We start from the raw sequence: 20,553 nt of genomic DNA on the forward strand, positions 1-20,553 counted from the left end.
ACGGTAGAATTTTGCTTATATGGACTTTCCGATGGAGAAAAGTGGCAGTTTATTCAAACGCGTAATAAGAGTCCACTCATTTCTCTTCTCCATCTGGTTACGTACTTTTCGATCCGATCGGACACTAATTAAAATTTCGTTCAAATACGATGGACATCGTATGCCGATGTCGGTAACTTGGAAAGAAATGTCGACTTTGTCGAACGAAGTCGAGTATTCGAATTGCAAAGGTACGTTTTCAGCAAACTTCCTTTCGCTATCTTTTGCTCACTGACGTAATGGCGATCCTCGAGCTGGACGCATAACCAGTTTATTGGAATGATACAAAAGTATCGCGAGACGAGTTTCGGATCCAGGGTCAAGGAAGCGCGATGATGTAACAAGTTCCACCGCCTGTCCGCCTCTTTTTTCCTTTTCCGGCCGATTTCTCTTGCGCGGGCGCCGTTGCGCCGTTTCATTAATAATTCGATTGTGTATCTTATCTGACATCTACCGCGACCAATAATTACGCGGCGAACGCGTATATCCGAATTTGTTGGTCGTTGCCATCTGCCACGAACGATTGACTAGATACAACGGAGATAACCAGCCCACCTGACCCGTCCCTTCGTGGTCGACTTTCATCCATGGAAATTTTCCCAATTGCTTCCAGCTACGACTTTCTTTGCACGCGTACGTCTGATTTCCATAAGAAGCCTTTCTAACACTTTGACGAACAGCCACGCCAAAGCGTCGTATATAATTATCATTATCGAATCGTTTAACCCTTCGTGAGTAGGTATCGTCGTGCGACTGACCGAGTCTCTCAGACGTGTTATGATATAATGGCGTTTATCTGATACCTTCTCGGAATAAACTGACTTGTTTTCGTTTCGTAGGTCTCATCTACCGTTAGGATTAACTTTCATAAATATCAGATAGCGGTCTACCCCATAGCATATTTCTGTCTCAGTCCCTCCACCGTGTTAAAGTCCGATGATCTTAGTAAGAGTGATAATAATACTGTAAAATAATAAGAAAACAATAGCAAGTAATATAATTGCGCAAGTGATATAACGGGAAATGGTACAATTGTCCAAGAAATTGCTGGAGCGTTGCTATCGTTTTGCGGACGGTTATGTCTACGAATTCCAAACTGCTAGATAATTTGATCTGTCTGTTTCGTGGATCGATACTCGCGGTATCTACATATTTCTTTCTCAGTCTCCTATAACGTAACGTACCGTTGACGGTGCAATTAGATACGACCGTCTATTAGATAGAAGAAGCAGAAGTAAGCGTAATTGTACGTCAAAACAATACCGGTAGAAGATCGGTGTACACGTGTAAATGCGATCTTGCTGGTCGCCTATCGTCAAAGGCCGGCCCAAAGATCCCCGAGTGCTTTACCGGTCACGCTGAAAACAGGAGCCCTCGTAGATGCTATCGCGTAACCTTCTAACGCCACTTTCCTCTCTCGTCCTCTTCATCTCCGTCCTTCTTTCATCTTTCTCGTTCCTTTCCTCCGTCCTCTTACTCGGTTATCTTGTTGTCTCGTAGCCCCTTTTCACCCTCCACAGTCTCTGCCGATCGCATTATTTCGTTCCACCAGTTCATCCAGACCTTCCATCAACCGCAGAATAGCCAGGGACAACGTCAGCCGTGGCCACGGAGGTTCTTCGTCGGACAGAAACATATTGGCGCCAGGTAGTTAAAAATCTGATCTCGGATCTTGCGTCCACGGGTCATTTTTTCCAGTCTTGCTAAAAATGCAGAGTCGGTCGGCTTCTCTTCACGCCGGAATTTAGGTTAAGTTCGGACCCACGATTTGGAAAATCGATCTTTCGAAGATAGAAATTGGCTGGTGCCTGTTGGTGGTGACAAATTACGGTGTCACGACCGTTCACGTGGCCACGCCAGAAATCATGAACGATACAACGAAGATTAATTGCATAACAGTAGCTCGATTGCGTAAGCTAGCTACTCGAGACGCTCTACGATTTCTCCGATCGCGAACACACGCGACGACGGATCGCTCTCTCGACTTAACCTTTCGCAGGAATTTCACCGAAGTTATCGTATATTGATAGTTTTCACCCCGAACTCTCGACTTTTTCCCGTGATGTTACGAGAAAGTGCAAAGAAACGCGTTACGCTCGCCGGAGACATCCGGGGGATTCTCATCTTCTGACTGGGTGAATCGAATCGAGACCAGCCGAAATTCTTCAAATTTCTCATTCGTTCGACTAATAACGAAAATGGCAAAGATACCGAAAGATACGCGAAAACGACATACGCCAAGACGGAGATCAGCCAGTTCCAACTAAAATATGTTCGTTCGTAACGGTTGTACCGTCAAGTTCCATGGAAAAGTTGAAAAGGTGTGGAGGAAGAAAGTCGGACTGGCCGTTGGGAAGGAAGTGCGGGCGCAAGGTGGCCGAGGAATCTGTGAAACTTAACGGTCGAACACGCCACGGAACAAGTGCACGACGCACTTGTGGGAAGAAGGCCAGTGGTGTTCCCTGGACGCAAGTTGTGCCGCAGAGGGTGCACGAAGGTGGTGGGTTCTCCTTCGTGGTCGTCGAATTAATAGGCCATCTGCTTCTTGCTGGCTCCTTCGAGGAAGTCAATGTTTAGGAAGTCCATGGGAAGCGGCGACAACGGAAAGCCCCATAAACGGTCGAGGACATGGGAACGAGCGTTCGCAAGAAAGTTACACGGTCTTACGCACGATGTTCCTCGTCCCTCTCGTCTTCCGCTAAATACAGAAGAAGAGGAGAAGGAGCGCCTAGATGCGAGCTACTCTTCCTCGGTACTAAGTGACCGCAAGGAAACGACGATCACCGATCGCGGATACTTCCAAGAGGTTACTTTTCCGGCCCTTTGACTTCTACCGTGAAACTGATGGAGCTAAACTTTCGCAACGAATCTTTTGCTCACCGTGGTTAAACGGCTGCGAATATCTTTTGGTAAGCGCGATTCCTAATTGATAGCAGTAATTTCTAAGTAAACGCGAAGCAAGCTTCAAAGTTTTGTCACTGACGCTACATTTAATTGCAAACTTGTATAGAAACGAATTAAGATTAACATATAATGATGCAAATATCGTCGATATCAGAATCGATCATGATCGATAGAACGAACGGATTTTTCTGTCGTTATCCAGAAACAAATTGACGAACGAAAGAGAAGAATATCTGGTCGAAGGTGAAGGTTGAATATCGCGTGGAAGAATCTCAATCGCGTAAAGAGGAGAGTAGCGACATGGTGAAATACGTATCTACCACGTAATTCCGTTAAAAAAGCACGTAGTTGGTGCTCGACGCGCGGAATTACGTAACGGATAAGTTTCGAACGATGGTTCAGCCTGAAAACCGCAATCAGGGGAAAAAGGTTTCGAGAAGCAGCAGGCATCGGTGTACCCTCGACGACGCGGCTTCGTCCTTCGCATCGTCTACGGAAGACTCGGCATGGGAAAGAATGTCGTTGATCGAGTACGTGCACGCGCATCGAGAGCCTTTTCGCGCCGCGGAACCGGTCATAAATTCATCAGCGATTCGCTTGAAACGCGTGTTTCTCCATGCGCGGCGCTAACGGGATCCACGCTGCAAGAATCGGGCACTATTTTTAGATAGCGATCGGTAATTCGTATCTGTCGATTTCTCGATGAGATTTTTTACCGCCGGCGATTTGAAAACGTAGCCTATGACCGGTTCCGTTGCCAATAAGCGACGCGTGGATAGATAACAGGCGTGGCGAGTAGACTAAAACGTGATTCGTGCGAACGAGATTTTACTCGAAATTTCTGATTAAATTAAGTCCTATCTTGCGAATGTATTTATCTGAACGTAGTCGTTTGTTTTATTGTCACGATAGCTATCCACTTGTTTTTGTTCCCGACTACATAATTGAAAAAAGCACGGATGACGGAAACGGCGAACTGTTACACAAACTACTCGTCCGTCGATTCGGACGAACGAAATTCTACTACGATATATTTTAAACGAACGACGAATTTCCGGCGGCTTGACATCACGAATAGACGAATCGGGAACGGCAGACAGGATACGTCGGAGGTTGATTCGATCGGTCTGGGCGTTGAGAAACTTCGTTGCCACGAGAACAAGATTAATAAATCGAAAGGAGCCGGGTAGCGCGCGCGCTTGGTAACAATAACGAAACACCTTTTATGCACGCGTGGATTCTACCTCTTCCTCCTCCACAGCCAGCGGCGCATCTACCGCAACTACCATCTCGGTTGTCTCGCTCGTTCTACGAGCGCGAGCTTCTTCGCATTCACCTGCTGCTATTCGAAGATCAGCTGCCCTAACCGCCACCTTGGCAGCACCTTGCCCCTTCGCTATCCTCCTTCACCTCCGCCGCCGGTACCCTCGGCCTGTTGCATCGCTTCTTCTCGTCCTTCTTTTTCCACTTCTTCAACCCGTTCTTCAACCCTCTGCTCGCGACAGCTCGTTTCTTTTTCCATCGCCTCTGCCTCTCTCCCTGCCTCGGCCTCCTTCCGCGCTTCTGTTTCTTCTTCTTCTTCTCCTTCTACTTCTCTTCTTCTCTTCTCCTCCTCTTCTCCTCTTCCTCCTTCTTCTTTCTTCGTGACTGTCTTCTCGTATCGTATCGACCGCATGCCCCCGCACACACGGCTCGGATTTTTTCGAAAAAAAACACAGCTGCGCTGCTCTTTTATGGGGGTCCGTTGGCTATGCAAGACGCATCGAACGCGAACAGCGTGCACCTTGCACGCCTGTGACACGCGTGTTTCGCCTTTTCCGAGCTCTCTACCGACACCGCACCAGCCTCCGTTCCTTTCGGCATCGACCCTGTCTGTAATTAACCGACACGCGCGGCCCGCGATCGCTGCTTCATTCCTCATTAAATACGCAATTACTCGTGGGGATATTGCGTCTCGGAGACGGCGTTAATCTCGGAGGTAGCGGCCGCTGGACGATCCACGTCCCTCGCATCGTTCCACCGTGCCAGTCCTTTAGCGGCCCCGAAGCAGAATCCTGCGCGGATCTCCGGGCGATTTTCGCTCGATAATACTCGGGCAAGGCGGAGGAACAGAGTTTGACGCTCTTTTCGCCGGTCGATCGTTGCGCAACGCGGCGGCCAGCGAGTTATAAAATTGTATGCTTTAGGCACCTCGGTAACATTGCGAGAAAAACGAATGGCACCTGTGAGGTTCTTTGTCAGAATTTCTTCATCGGCAGGGCAGCAGGTGAGCCAGAGTCGGACAATGAGCCGCGTCGCACGATTCCCGTGCAACCGACATTTTTCACGAGTGCACATGCCCAGTGTGTTCGTCGGGGCGACGAATTCGCTGCTGGCGAAAGAAAAGCTTAGTAATTTGACGGACGCGAGCAGCACGCGCCTGCTCCTCGACAACCCGTAACGTCACTGTCTTTTTGCGGACCGGTCGATGCCCATTTGCGTCGGCGGCGCGACCGGAATAAGGGAGATTCGATCCGAGCTTTCCTTACAGAGATCGCCGGGCATCATTCCGCTGAAATATCGATGTCTTTTTCCACTTCTTTTTCGTTCTTTTCCATCGCTTTGCAACTTCATTAATCCTTTCAGCGGTATGGTCGTACGTATATGGTTGGATATGTACAAACGAAATCCTCTATGGTACTCTGCTAGCGCGCTCCATCGACGCAAACGTGACATTTATTTATTAGCGTTTAACAGAGATGTTTGTGCGCTAGCCGATCCTTGTTTCGAATGGTACGAACATTGAACGACGCCTTTAGCAAAAATGTAATTTCCTGCCCGATATAACTTTTTGTATTCTAGTTCTGTTCCTATATCTTAGCATTATACGCAAAGATGCGCAAGTCTTATTTTTATCGACGCACGAAAGCCTATTCTTCAGACGCGTACATCTCCAAAAATTGCGAAAAGCACCGTTTAAACGATATTTTAGAGGCGAGATTGGTGACATTTCTCACAATCTCACGAGGATGCAACGTAATCCGCCTGACCTCCGCAGGTTACGCGCAAAAACTATCAGAGGGTTATCCTCTTTCACCCCGAACTTTCCCATACGATTCTTGCGCGTTCAGGGAAGCTAATCCTCCGGTAGGGAAGCTCGAGGAGCGATGCACTTTTCGGTCGTGAGACTGTTTCGATCGCTACCAGGAGAGTGAGAGAGGGAGAGAGAGAGAGAGAGAGAGAGAGAGAGAGAGAGAATGAGAGTGGCTGGCTAGCGGATTCTTGATCGTTCGAGTGGACGAGCCAGTGAAGCGGAATGGATTCCGAAATGGCGTCAGGGTTTTAATGAAATTCAAAACACGGCCCTGCGAAGCGTATCAATTACGCGTCCACCCCCAGCGTCTCTGGTCTCGCCGTTCTACTCTCTCGAAAAACGGTTGGCGCCCCTCGACTTTCCCACGCGTCGCCGACACTCCGACTTTCGTCGTAGCCAACTCCTTCGGGACCTTGTTCCACTCGAACCCTCCTTGCGTTTGCCGCGCTAACGAGTCTCTTCCGTTATTAGTTCTACCTTCTATACGGTATAGCACTTGATACGTTGCATCAAGAATTGTTTACTTGTCCGAAAGTTCTGAGGAAACGAGGCAACGTCCGCGAAAGAAGGAAGAGTTTAGTGCGACTTCGAGACTGCGATAAAAGGTAGAAATCAGCCGTTTATTCGATATCGCGATCGTCGACTCTTCGTGAAAACGGCGAGTCGTTGGTCCGAGATGTGAGCGGCCGACGACGTAACCGTCGCGATCGAACCCTTGGTTTTCGATTCGTGAAAGAGCGAAAGAAAGAAAGAGACGTAGGAAGAAGGGTGGAAGAGGAGGAGGAAGTCTCACGAAAAAGGATCGCCGTGTGTGCTTCTCGCGGAAAAAAGACGAGTCTACCACTGTGGGAGATCGCGTACGCAGGGTGCAGGCCGGTCGAGAAGTCGTGAGAGGAAGCCTGCGCAGCGAGAGAAGGACGAGCAGAATCACCTGCGGTGCACCTGCTGTGCAGGGGGCTCCTTTGGTCCCGTATTAAAAGTGTATCAGGCCTTCCTCCTCCTCCTCCACCTCCTTCCTCTTCTCCTTCTCCTTCTACTTCTCCTTCTTCTTCTTCTTCTTCGTTGCCTTCTTCTTCTTCTCCTTCACCTTCATCTTCTTCTTCCTCTTCTTCTTCTTGTATTGCTCCTCTTCTTTAGTTCGCTGCTCCGTAGTCATGGCATGCTCCCGCTCGCGAGCCTCCATTCGATTTCACTTTGGCCTGCACGTACTCGTACTCCTCCCACTTGGAAATACCTGATGATTCTACTCTGCCGATAATTATCCCGGTTGAGCCGACTGTTAGCTGTGTGCTTTTGCTGGAAACGGTCTAAGAATGGGCGCGGCGATGTTCCACGGCCGGAAACTGTCGACCATTACGATCGTCTCGGCCGCCTCTCTCCGTTCACCGTGCCGCTAACTCGGCTCCTCGTGTTTTTTACATTAATCCCGATCGGCTCGATGCTCGAGCACCGACCAACGGGACAACACTGCCGATCGACCGAACCGACCAAAACGAAGTCAAGGGTAATTACATAATCGGAGCAGCCGGGATTTCTTCCGACGCAATCGTCCTCTCCTTCCTTTTTCCCCTCATTTTCGTCGCTGGACACGCTTAGTTACGCTTCGCAACGGTAGTCGCCGTTTTACGAGCGTTCTATCGAGAAATCTCGGCATCGCATAGGCATTATCCGCTGCCTCCATTTCTCAACGTCGCGCCGGCTTAATACCGATTCGATACGTAGGTGCTTCGGTGACATTTCCCGCTTGCTCGCCTCGCCACGAGCCGTAGGAACTTTCGAGAATTTACCAAACACGTTGAAAGCGGTGGAAATAAAAAAGGGAGAACGAAGGCAGGCAGGAAGGAAGGGGAGTGGAGTCGTGGAGTGATCCACGCAGAAGGCGCGGGCGCCTCCTTGGAGACAGGCGAGAGAAGGTGGCGGCGAAGAAGGTCAAAGCGATTTTTCCCTCTAACGGACGAGCTAGAGGAGTCGGCGCGGTGCGGCGGCGAGAGAGCCGCGGTCGCATTTGTTTCACGGCAGCCAGCAGGAGCAACCAACGGCCAACAGGTGTATAGCAGGTGCACACCCCGAGCGGCATCGAGAGTGCCGTGGAGAGCTAAAAAGTTTCACGTCCACCTGAAGGTCCCACACGAGAAACCGGGCGACTTTCAACCGTCGTTTTCTTCAGCGCCACCACCCCTCGACTCCCACCCCACGAAGCTACACTCGCCGTGTACGGTGCCGAACGACCGAAGAAACCATCCGACGAACCCACTCGTTCTCCGTCTTGCCGCGACAGCACAATGCCATACGGCAGCGAAGAAACAATCGATAGGCCCGATACTCGAGTTCGATCCTCCAATTCGTTGCCTTCTGCGTTAGCAATCCAACTTTCCACCCACCCCGGAACTCGATCTCGTTATCTAGCTGGTTAACTCGCTGTTGTGGCGCTATCCACGAAATAGACGAAGAAACGGAGGACAGAGAAGAAGGAGGAGGGCAGTCGGTTTGCAGCGTGCTAGTGGACACGTCGGTAGAATTACCGATCTTGTTAAAACCATTTCTTATTAAGAGCAGAAGCATATCGCGTACGGTCAAGACAACTTTAAAGTATCTGCCTTTGTACTACTTTTACCGTATTGAAAGAGGCGGCCTCCTTTTACACCGAATATTCGTCGATATTCAGAATTTCGCAAAAGCTTCTTTTTCTCGGAAATCGATAATACCGTTGTTATTCGGAACCAGTCGCACGAATCCTGGAAAACCGGAGTCAGGTCGTCCTATACGCTGTACGTCTTTGACGGCGCTACTAGGACAACCTAATCGGACATAAGATCTCTACGTCACGAACTAGAGCAACCTAGAGACTCGTGTTTTACACGCTAAAATAGTAAAGATCGTAGCACGTATTTCTAGAAATGGGCAATTCAACGTGTATTCCTTGGAAATTCCTCTAGTTAGAAGCGTAGATCGGTCGCTACGGATGAACCATCCTTTTAAAATTGCCCCTGTAACGGCAAAGAGAGAAAATCGAAAGACGGTAACGACGAAAGAAGACACGAACGAATACCGGAAGAGGCGAGAAGAAGGAGGAGAAGAGGAAGGTAGAGAAGATACGTTGGAAGAGTTGCGAGGATACCAGTCGGAGAGAAACACCTGCGTCCCATTATCGATCATCTATCGAACGGGGCCTCCAGTCGGCGCTACCCTCGAAATCACTATGCGTCGCTATGTTTCCGACTGTTGAAATTCCACCCTGTGTCGTGGTGGCTCACCGTCAGGTGCTTCTTCCTGGACGGACAAGTGCAGGCGGCGCGAGTGCTTTCTCGAATTAATGACACGTTGTCCCACGCGAGCGTGGATGGCCTTTCTTCTCGGACTTCTCTTCCCGGATTTCCGTTTCCATTCCGTTTCGTTCTATTCGCCGTTGCCGACCACTGTTCGAGCGAGCGATCGTCATGGAAACTTGTTGCGAACTCGGGTTTTTCGACGCGCGTCGACGCGATGACGCATAAACGTTCTACCGGCGCGTTCAAATTTCCCATTGACGAACTTTCGCCTTCGAAAAGAACCTTCGAGAAGAACCTTCGAAAAGCTTCTCGCCCGCTAATGCGTCTTCGTATATCTGTATACGTAATAGGTGAGAGCGATCAACGAGTAATTAACGACTTAAGAAGCAGCGAGTAACAGCCGTCATAATCGTTAAACGAAGGGCAATTTTTAAAGAGTCCGAAGGAAACGACGTTGGTCGAAAAGCGAGATAGGAAGAAAGCTTGGTGCGCGCAACTTGCTGCCTCGTGAATTTATGGAAACAGGAGGCACGAGGTGGTCCGGCACCACCGACGCGTCCATTTATGGATAGGGCAATTAATCGAACGGAGGCGGACCGCGATAAAAGACGCGACGATAAGGCAGTCGCGCTCGCGCCAGTAAACACACGCGTATGTTGGCGCACTTTTACTTACTTATCAAAGTTCAATTGAGTTAACGATTGCACCTGTACGTTCCTTTCTCCTCGCTAGAGCGCGGCTGGGATGGATGGCAGCTGGGGCTGGCATACACGGGCGCGCGTGTCGCGCACACGGTATACCGATACGCGTTCGTGTACGTACAGGTGGAACGGAGTCATCATCCTTCTCCTCGAACGGCTCGCACCATCTTCCCGTCCTTATCATAAATTTTCTCTCGTTTCCTGGCCAAGCTCGAATTCGAGCTATCGACCGTTGCCCAACGATCGCTAGCTCGAATTCGAGCTATCGACCGTTGCCCAACGATCGCTGCTCCACGACCATCGCTCGCCATCGATCTCCGTCCACGTACCGTTCCTCGTCGTCGTCGTCGTCGTCGTTAGAACCGAATCGCTTCGTTCGACCATGTCTCGAACGTCTCTCGATACGGACGCCCGAGAAAGGATCGGTCTTTTTTGTTCGCTGTTTAATAATCGAGTCGGGGGATACATGGTCGATGGACGCGTGAAACGATGGCAATGGTGTCGGGTGGTATAATAACAAGGGCGAGCACGAAGAAGGAGGAAGTATCGCGTAGTAAAGCGTGGAAGATCGCAGGCAAGTGCGAAGTAATACTCGCCGCCTACGGCGAAATCGAGTTTCCATCCGTTGGAAATTCCGTTGGATGGCGAACGGGTGAAGCGACAACGACCTAGAAATTGCCGCGGTGTAGATCGACGCGGTAGGGATCGACGAACGTCGGCTAGATCGGTCGTGGTGTTCGTTAAACGACGAAACGAGTATATGGTAGGTACGTACCACTTGCGAATCTTTGAGATTTCCGTCTCGTTCTAGGGAAATTACGCGGTCGTGGCGGCCTCTCTAAGAAGAACGATAGAAACTCTCGAGAAATATGTTGCTTGGAAGGAAGAAAGATCCTTCCCCTGCGAGACAGGACGCGCCCCCCGGTGATGCGAGTTCGGCTTTGGCTTTGGCTTCGGCTTCGGCGAATCGTTTAATCGGAGGCTTGGCCGACGCGCTCGTCCCCGTTAAAAGGAGCATTCACGGATAATAATTAGGGTGCAACGGCCGTCGCGTTCGTGCAGCGTCGCCGAATCAAAAGGGAACAGTGATTGGTGGCTGGCTCGATGAGCAGCAACGGGGTCCTTTAAACTGTCCCGTGTCACACGCTGCTGCTTCAGCTCAACGCTTTTTTACCATCTGCCCCTTGTCGGGCATATGTTGCGGGATAACATCGAAAATGATCCGAAACAGGTAGAGGATAGCAGAGGCTCTATCTACACGGGTTTCGACACTCGCTACCCGTCTGTCGGCGATCACCTGTTGATTTCCTTTAAATCAAAATAATATCACGTTCTACGAGTTTCCACGCTCGGTGCGCAGTCGGCGCACAGTGGCTTTTCCTCCGAAGGGAAGGGTGAATACGACTATGAAAAAACTCGATGCCTCTTCCGGTTTGCCAGAGCGCGCACGAGTCACCGTCACCGACGATCGATCGTTTGGAAGTCACAACTGCGGAATATCTTTCCAGGCAGCGCGAATATTTTCCGTCCATTTGCCAACGTTGTAACCTGTGACGCGAAGGTACAAGTTGCGACTTCCGTTTGGAAATTCTTCTTCGCCACACGACGGAACTGCGCCGTGATTGCAACTCTTCCGTTTCCGGTGTATGGACGAATTCCACGATTACGATCTCGACGAACAAGAGCGTCGATTAAGCGACTGAATGGCGGCGTAAACCCCCCCGTGAGAGTGGGTCGGTGCCTCGCCGATGAAAAGAGGGGCTGCATGAAAGCTCGACGCTTGATTTATGAACGAAAATCTCGAGTAAACGCCCGTTTCCGCGCTCCGCCGGGCGTGAAATGACTTTGGGCGAGTTCTGCCGCGAGCGGTCTGTCCTCGTCGCGACAGCGAACCGGCCGGGCGTGCAGTTCCGGCACCGGGACACCGGAAGCGCCGGCTCATACATCGGGTATTCGCGTCTACACCGCTTTGACGCGTCGTCGCGTAACCTCGTTCCGATTCCAACTATCCGAATAGCTGTAGATTCGTCCCGTTCGATTCGTTGTTAAGTCGGACGGTCCGTTTCGTAACCTCGATCACCTTAATCCGATCACTTTAATTTTCTTTCTGGCCAATTTAGCGAATATCGACTGCGACAAGGTGGATTTCGGTGGTATAATTTCGGTTTAGTAAATCGACTAGCCGGAAACTCATTTCTCTGGCAATCAGTGGCATCGAGGATTTCAGTGGGCGCGGCCAGTGACTCCGAAAACATCGGTTTTATTCGGAATTAAAGGTTGCCTGCGAGGCAGCAACTGCGAGCCGAAAATTACGACGAAACTTGAAGCAGAGATCCTTGGAGCAAAATTCCCCAAGGATTTGCCGTCGTACCGCTTCTTTGTTTCGTCGTTGGTCAACTGTACCTATCTGCCGCAGTGGATGGTGGTTTTTCAACTTCTCCAGTTTTCCAATTCAACTTTCACGACGTTTTACTGGAAGCTTGTGGATCTTTGCTATTTATATTCGCGATCGTATTGCTCGACGTTGTAACGCGGTAACGATAACTGCGAACCATTTACCGGGGTCGAAGGTTGTCTTATAAATCGAGCTTTTATTGCAGTTCGTGTCAGCACAGACGAAATGACTTTTATTCCAGCGATAGATTCTCCCCTTTTCTCGTTGCCTTATATTGCCACGTTTTTATCGCGCAAACCAGTCAGAAGCAGATCAAACAGAGATTGCAGCGGAAAGCATCGTCGTTCGATTCCTTCCTTCGGAAAATCTCTCTTTGAGAAATTCAAATTCGAAGAATATTCCAGTACCCGAGAGTTTAAACGCAAACATTCAAATATTCGAATTCACAGACACGTAGGTATACAATTTCCAACGATATAAAAATTTCTATCGACCAAGGATCTTAACCTTGTCAAGAGCATTAAATTTCGCGTGACAGCGAAAAACAATTTAAAAGCCATTTTGATGGAACAGTCGCGAACGAAGGAAGAGGAGGAAGGAATAAATGCCCTCTTATTTTCCTTCCGGCGATTTTTGTTAATAGACCGTGATCGTTATTGAAGGATAGGTCGGTGTGCGCTTCTCTTGACAAAGACGTCGCTTTTATCCGCACTGCGGATATATTTATACGTACTCCGCTTTGTCCACCCTTCGCTGATTCCAGATTCCAGATCGTTTTTTCATACGTTTATCGCCGAGAGGCATTGGTTTCCGATCGAGAGCCATAGTCCACAATAAACTCGTCGATGACCTTAGCCACATTGACTGGTTGCGTGGGCGTACTGTCTTTTTCATTGCCGAATACACATAAATCGACCGATACGATAACCCAATTAATAACAATAACGTATTTCCTGTAGCGATTTTCTGTCGGTAGAACTCTTGTAAACGTAAAACCGCGTGCAACTTCTTTTCTGCGGTGTATGCGAACCGTTCTATTTGTAAACGCGATGAAAACATTTCTTCGTCATCGTTGTCGTATCGTGCCTAATTAAAAGTGACGAAACAGAAAAATCTTGTCGGTGACAGTTTTATCGTCGGTTATAATACGCGTATTAGTAATACGATGTTAGTTCGATATCCCTCTGCCCGGCATGATGTAAGTGCTTGGCGATAAAGTTTTCATGCCGGATCGTTGGTCGGTCTCGAGCTGCTGTTTATAAGAGGAATTTATCAGAAGGTTTCGTTTATCGGGACAGACAGTCGGGTCAGACAGTCGGTGGAGACACGAGCGAGCGAAACACGCACACGCGGCACTGCGTGCAGCTGTACGCGAAATTGATGTCGTGCCGCCCGCCCATTTGCAATTTCTACGTAAGAAGGCGCGCTAGTTATTACCGGACTGATCGATCAAAAATTCTGCCTTTGGAAAAAACGGTGTAACGATAAACTAAACTGTCGACCGATACTACTGCCGCTACGAATCCACCATCGCTGCCGGGTAAATAAAGCAACGTGTATGCCTCGATTATCGAGCCACAGAATTTCCTTCTGATTAGCGCGTCTTACGATATATGCCGCGGTTTAGCTACTTTGACGATGGATCGTGTATTTTACCAGTGTTTTCTTTCAGAATTTCTGTAATGCGCGTTGTGCTCGGCATACTTTGCCTACGACGCAACGATACAACGATAGCTATATTTACGTAAAAACATTTCGAGTATTACCGCCACAATGAATTAAACGTTGGAAAACAACGTTCACGTTTAATGCATACATTATACGCGAGAGTTTGCAAATTACGCGATAGATTATGCAAGATAAACAGTTAAAAGATTAACCATCGGAAATGCCACGTTTCGTTTATCTTTTTAAACGCGTTGTAACACATGGCACTCTGAGATTTAATACTGTTCGTTCCGAGCAGAAGGAGCAACAGGTGGTTAAAATCGATGTTGTGTTTAGTCGCGTTACGACTGTTAATGATACGTGTGTTAATGATCAGTGAAATGGAGGTGCGTGCACGGCTGTCGAAGCAGTCGAAACGGAGCAGAAGCTTTTATCGTGACGAAGAGAGTGAATTTTCTTACTGCCCTCTCAAAGTTCAAAGGTTCGACCGATAATACGTTCACTCGCCCGACATCGCTTAACTGATAAGAAATCTGCCTTGCTTATTTATATTTGATATTTGATATAACCACGTGTCCGATACTTTCGTGCGTTATCACGCTTCCTTTTATGCTCAAGTTCCTCTTCGGATTTTATTGACAATTTCATCGCAAAATAGAATTTTTTATCGAAAATGTTTGCTCTACGAAGAACGTAAACCTGAACATTCAAACAGATCGAAAGAACAAACAAATTGTTTTTATTTATCAGTGCAATCTCTGTCTTTTCACATGTTCGACAGAAACCTGACCAATGTATGTTTAAAATAAATACGCGAAAAATATCTTTTTATATACATTTATGTATCTATTTACGTAGATATATACACTCTATCTTTGTATCGCAGCTTTATCCGAGCTATCCGACCGACGGTATCACAGATTCCTAGCCTATCAACTAGATTTTTTTACGTTTGCGCTGTCATCTCGTGGAAACGCTTGGAAATATTTTAAGCGCGGACGTATGTATTCGATTTCTGGCATATCAATTGTTCGATGCATATTTCGTTGCATACATAGATCGATAAATGAATGAAAATACCTGCTAGATCGCAGCAGCTCTATGGGTAATGATCAATTTGTAAAGCACACTTAACGACATTAAGAGACTTGCGTGTTATAAACGCTACAGAGATGAATAGGAAGATCGCCTGTGCAATGTTAAAAAAAGTCAGCCAATAAATGCACACTAAGAATACAGACCTCTGGTGGCCAACGACCGAAATATACGCACGCTTCTTCTTCAACGTTCTTGGCGGGAGAAACGAGCGTATGTACGGCGTGAGGGGAAGTGTACATTCGTACCGGCACAACGGCCAGCGAAGGATAAAGAAGAATAAACATAATAATTGCTTAGAAGATTAATTAGTAATTAGAAATAAATTGCTTCTTTTCTATTGAGTATAGAAATGCTATTTCGGTGGGGGAAGTGGGACAGAAACGACAATCGGCATATCATAAGTAGCCAGATCATTAAAAAATGATCGCGAAATTGTGTCACTTCGTATGTTATCTCTTGATACGTGTACGTTCTCTCTTGATACGAAATCCCAAAACTGGTCAGAAAAGTTTTTGCTCTCCGATTTTCTCATAAAATGACGACGTTGTTACTAGAAATTTCAGAAGGATTCGAATACCTTTTACGCGAGGGTTGTGGCCGTCGGAAGGATTTTAAATTATTAAACGCTTTGTTCATTTGCAAAATGAGATTGTTTTATTTAATTCCAGTTGCAGGTTTACAATAATCTTCTATGAATTTGACTTCTTTGTTCGACCGATGGATCTAGAACAACTCTTTTCTCACAAAAGTGACGAAAATGACGTGAAAATCGTAGTCATATTAACGGGCGTAGCGTTCTATCGTTTTTTTCGAATCGCACTATAAGTAAGCGCTTACTTTCGAGTCTCCCGTACTCCGTACGGCTCGGTACGAACGTACATTTCTCCACTCGCCGTGTATGCTCCCACCAAAAGCATCGGGCGAAGAAATGTGTGTATAGTTCGACCGTTTGACCGTTAGAGGCGGTAATTCGTGGAGCGTACCTTTGGCCAAATTTCTCTCATGCTCATTGACAACCATCCTACTCATCTTTGGACACTATGTGACATTATCTGAATGGACTTAGTTAATTTTTGTAGCAGACGAAAAACATAACCTTTTATTTCAAGATACACGATTGTTATTAAAAGTTCGAATGAATTAAAATAAAGGTTATTTATTGCCGTATGCATAATGGCGAATGACCGGGAGGTATTGAGAGAAATTTGGGATGGTAAAATTCCTGTTTGTTTTACGCTTGATTCCGAAGAAATATGTGAATTACAAGGACCCGACCCATTTTATCTTATGGTGCCTAGGTTAAGTTATTTCCCACTCTGCACAGATAAGGTAAATAAATAACATAAATAATATAAAAGATGTAAGTAAAGTGCTATCAATAACAATTATCTCTATAATTTTTAATTGCTCCATTTTACACATTTTTTTTATTAGATACGAAAACATTTTATAAGACATATACAAAGTGACAGTAAGCAGGAGCATGAGATGTGGTTAGAATTTAACGGTATCCCCCTAAAGTGGCACTATCCAATTGGTGTTCTTTTGGATATCTATTCCAATGACGTTGAATTACCTTGGAATATCGTCGTTCATTTTGACAGGTTCCCAGAAAATGTGCTGATGCACTGTCAAAATAAGTGAGTATATCTGCAAATAGCCGAATATCTGTTTCTAATAAGATACTCGATTTGACGAGACGTTTGAATTTCAATTATAGAGAAGTAGTGGAAGCATACTTTCTCTCCTGTGTAAAGGAAGCAGATGTATTAAAGCACAGAAGCCAGGTTGTATCCAGTATGCAAAAGAAAGATCACAATCAATTATGGTCTGGTTTACTCAATGATAAGTTTGATCAGTTCTGGTCTGTAAATCGAAAACTTATGGAGGCTAGTAACACGGAGGAAGGTTTTAAGTATATACCATTTCGATGTTATACAAGCGAGGACAAATATGTACAAAAACTTGTAAAACCTGTAAATGAGGAAGGCCAAAGGAAGACGTTAAGGCATTTGCTGAACGAAGTATTCCCGGACAATGAAAATGGTAAATATTTATTTTGTTTGTAAATATTTTATGAGTTATATGTATCGTTTTTTTTTGTATAGTTACAGTGTTCACTCATGGTATTAACCCACCTTTGGAAACACCCCTCCAATGGATGTCTGAACACATGAGCTATCCTGACAATTTTTTACATTTAGTCGTGACATCATAACCCACAATGAAACAGCCAATTGACTAATTATCGATGAAATCGTGAGTTAAGTGCTGTTTTCTCTCACCAGTATTACTGGTATTCTAATCAAGATCGCTTTACCACGGGTCTTCTTAATATTATGTGCTTTGTCGTATATTTATTTTATACGAAGTCATAAATGACCCTCTAATTTTTCCTGGATGATATCGGTTAAACGCAAAGCTGTTACTGTTGCTTATATTCTTGTAACGCACGAACATACTCAAACTCTGTCGTAATGGCAACGTTGGACTTGTGCTAAAATCGAATCGATATTGGACCACGTTTATTATAGATCGATCGGATTGTAATTCAATTCACAATATTGTATCCGGAAGGAAATATATTGTATAAATATAATTATATAAATATTTAAAGAATCATTTATGTATATAAACGTATTAATTACGATTGTACTGGATATCATATAAAATCAATGTGAATATGTTAGGTAGGAAATGAAACGAGAATTGATTGCTACTTTACTTGAAAAAGAGGGAAATAAAGGGAGGGAAAACATTAAAGACACTAAACTATAAAATAGAGACATGGTCGTTTAATTTACAATCGAGAACCATAATTGGGTTATAAATTAGTTTATTGCACAGCTATCTCGAGGCTTTCGATATATCCTTAATATTTGTGAGGATATGGTACTATCGTTACGAGTTGCCAAAGAGCCGACTGGTCTCCGCACAATAACAGGATGGTTTCCGTAGCTACTATATTCCATGGTTCTGCGACTCGTCCCAAAGGTTAAATAGTTAACAAGTTCCTTTTTACTTTGTTGCTCCTGAAATGTAGAAATTTACGAGGCATTGAAATAATTATTACTCGGAACAATGTACAAAACCATATACAATGTGTTCTTAAAATACAATTTATGTATTAAAACGATTCTAAGTTGAAACAGAAGATTAATAAAATGTTGTTTCTATATTTAATTACAATTTAAATATGACGTTTTTAATTGGTAGACCTGTGCGTCGTAAATAAATAATTACTTTAAATATGATCAGAGCAGCGTCTTGGTATCTCTTGTGAATCTCTTCCTTGGTCACTACGGCCTTCACTTCGGGCGATTCATAGCGCTCCGTCATTTACAACTCTTTTTTCAATGGTCTTTGTATAGGAAACCTGTAACACGTATCGATGTACAAATTACGATATACAAATGGGCTCCGCGATTGAACGACATGACAATCATCATAAAATGTCCTGTGTTTAACGAACCAGCAAAATCATCGATCGAAAGAAGTGTACGATCTGTCCCTCGAAAATTATTGTCTACCAAAACAGAAGAGAGATAAAAGACAGTGGGGAAAAGAGGCATGTTTCGAGGAGAACGAGAGAACGAAAACAAGCAGGAGAAACGATGGAGAGAAGGCACACGTTCGTCTAGGGTAAAAATAAACTCTGGCTGGACTTTCACAACGCAGTAAACGCTGTCTTCCAACTATTTTCAGAATTAATATTCTCTACTTTTTTTTCCTCCTCTTTTTGATTAGCTACGCAATCTGGTCTTTTCTTTTTCCGTTTCTTGAGAGAGATTTTCTCTTTTTCCCTCCTTCAGCACTAAATTATTGTCCAATCAAAATGATAATGGTTGAATGTTTCTGCTACCTTTTTTCTCTTTAACGCTTACGTCTAACAGATGACTCTACCATGATTCTAACCGAGTTTGAGAACATGCAATCTATATACCGGTAAATTGAACACGATGCCCAGCTTTTTCAAACAACTTTGTTGTACGGACGATGGTTGATAAAATACGGTCCAGGTCGGCGGTTTCTAAAGTCGCTGACAATTTATAAGCAAGCACTGTCTGATGGTATCGGCGGACGGACAAGAAGTACACGGTAAGAATAATCAGCGAAACTTGAGACTTTGTCGTCACGCTGATCTTTAACTCGCAAACAGAGAAGACACGTTATTCGTCTATTGGAATGAAGCCAGAAACTTTTTGGTATCCCTTTCGAACTTCCGGTTGAGAACGCCAGACGCGTGGAATACTGTCGTGAATTTTTTAGCGTTGTAGACAGTAGCTTATTACCTTTGAATGCGAAACGATTTAGCAAAAGATACGGTGCTATGCAGTTGTACAACTTACTGGGAGGAAATTAACTGGGTCCACGCAATCGTAACTTCAATTCGAACAGATTCATTTGCAAGGTTACACGATCGAAGTAAATATGTAACGTTAGTATGAATTTTCGTGTGCATATACCACTGTACCCTTCCTAATTGCATTGTAGCAGTCGGTGACATTTATTGGCGTTGATTGAAACGTTGCATCAGTCATACTTTGATTCAAGGTCTGTTTTGCGCGCACACGGTGGCCTCAATAAAAACGAATCGCGATTTAATATTAGGAACTATCGATAAACATCGTTTATTCCTTAATACAGCCGAAATTATCGGCTAGAATGAACACCACTTACAAACAGAGTTATCGCGGATTTCATTTTCTTCCCATTTGCAATGTTAATCGTGCCAAATGATTTTAAGCTAATTACGTACCGGGAGAACGCAATATGGCCTACAATAAGAACGATAAGATATTTAATAATCTTTCAAAAAATCGTAGAGAGAAGTATCGATAAATCAGTACAACTATGCTACCACCGTCGATAACAAAAATGCCTGGACTATACGATTGACGTTAAGAGCTTCCATAAACCTGCAGAGGGATTCAAAACTTGTTTGATCAACGTCATTCGGGACATTACAATTTTAAATAAGCTGTTAAAGTCACATTTAAATAGGAATGTAACAATTAGTACAAGTTTATCGCACGAAACTAATCGCTCTTCCGGTTTAATTATCATCTATTCCAATCCAATTATACGTCTACTCTAGAGATATATAGGAATATATGTATTGCATCACATGCATGTGTGCAGCTGCCCGCGCTACATTTTTTAGCCCCTGCTACGTAAGTTCAAGGAAACAGTCAATAAAAACAGCAATTCAATTTTTCTCCTCGCATTAGCCTGCTGCATTAACGGTGATTTATAAATAAACATGTAGTCTTTATATCGTAAAAAAACTTGCCGAGTTTTAAGAATGAGAAGACATTTAGCAATTTGAAAAAACAACTACGATAAGTTAAAGATCTTTTACGTCATTTATCGACACAAGTGCATAGCCGATGAACAGCAACTGCA

General features: G+C 45.4%; 2 protein-coding genes across 2 annotated transcripts; one reads left to right on the forward strand and one right to left on the reverse strand.

Annotated features, from left to right (window-relative positions):
- Nucleotides 1-16,033: 16,033 nt before the first annotated feature.
- Atg5 (autophagy protein 5) lies at nt 16,034-17,984 on the forward strand. Its single transcript, XM_069114373.1, has 4 exons — nt 16,034-16,476; nt 16,582-16,787; nt 16,868-17,193; nt 17,256-17,984. Exons 1-4 carry the CDS (start codon nt 16,321-16,323, stop codon nt 17,363-17,365), a joined length of 798 nt encoding a protein of 265 aa, XP_068970474.1. The 5' UTR covers nt 16,034-16,320; the 3' UTR covers nt 17,366-17,984.
- LOC138180466 (uncharacterized) lies at nt 17,921-18,523 on the reverse strand. The gene is made up of 2 exons (XM_069114374.1): nt 18,391-18,523; nt 17,921-18,179 (listed from the first exon to the last, which is right to left on the reverse strand). Exons 1-2 carry the CDS (start codon nt 18,484-18,486, stop codon nt 17,979-17,981), a joined length of 297 nt encoding a protein of 98 aa, XP_068970475.1. The 5' UTR covers nt 18,487-18,523; the 3' UTR covers nt 17,921-17,978.
- Between the last annotated feature and the right edge of the window lie 2,030 nt (nt 18,524-20,553).

This window comes from Bombus flavifrons, chromosome 5 (assembly GCF_040668555.2).
Source record: "Bombus flavifrons isolate JBK064 chromosome 5, iyBomFlav1_principal, whole genome shotgun sequence".
NCBI classification, from domain to species: Eukaryota; Metazoa; Arthropoda; class Insecta; order Hymenoptera; family Apidae; genus Bombus; species Bombus flavifrons.

What these genes read in the sequence shown, in the direction of transcription:
- Atg5 (XM_069114373.1), top strand. Translation starts at nt 16,321, where the DNA reads ATGGCGAATGACCGGGAGGTATTGAGAGAAATTTGGGATGGTAAAATT. An exon ending in TCCCACTCTGCACAGATAAG is followed by an intron (nt 16,477 to 16,581) that starts GTAAATAAATAA and finishes TTTTTTTATTAG; the next exon opens with ATACGAAAACATTTTATAAG. An exon ending in ATTCCCGGACAATGAAAATG is followed by an intron (nt 17,194 to 17,255) that starts GTAAATATTTAT and finishes TTTTTTGTATAG; the next exon opens with TTACAGTGTTCACTCATGGT.
- LOC138180466 (XM_069114374.1), bottom strand. Translation starts at nt 18,486, where the DNA reads ATGACGGAGCGCTATGAATCGCCCGAAGTGAAGGCCGTAGTGACCAAG. An exon ending in CTGCTCTGATCATATTTAAA is followed by an intron (nt 18,180 to 18,390) that starts GTAATTATTTAT and finishes TCTACATTTCAG; the next exon opens with GAGCAACAAAGTAAAAAGGA.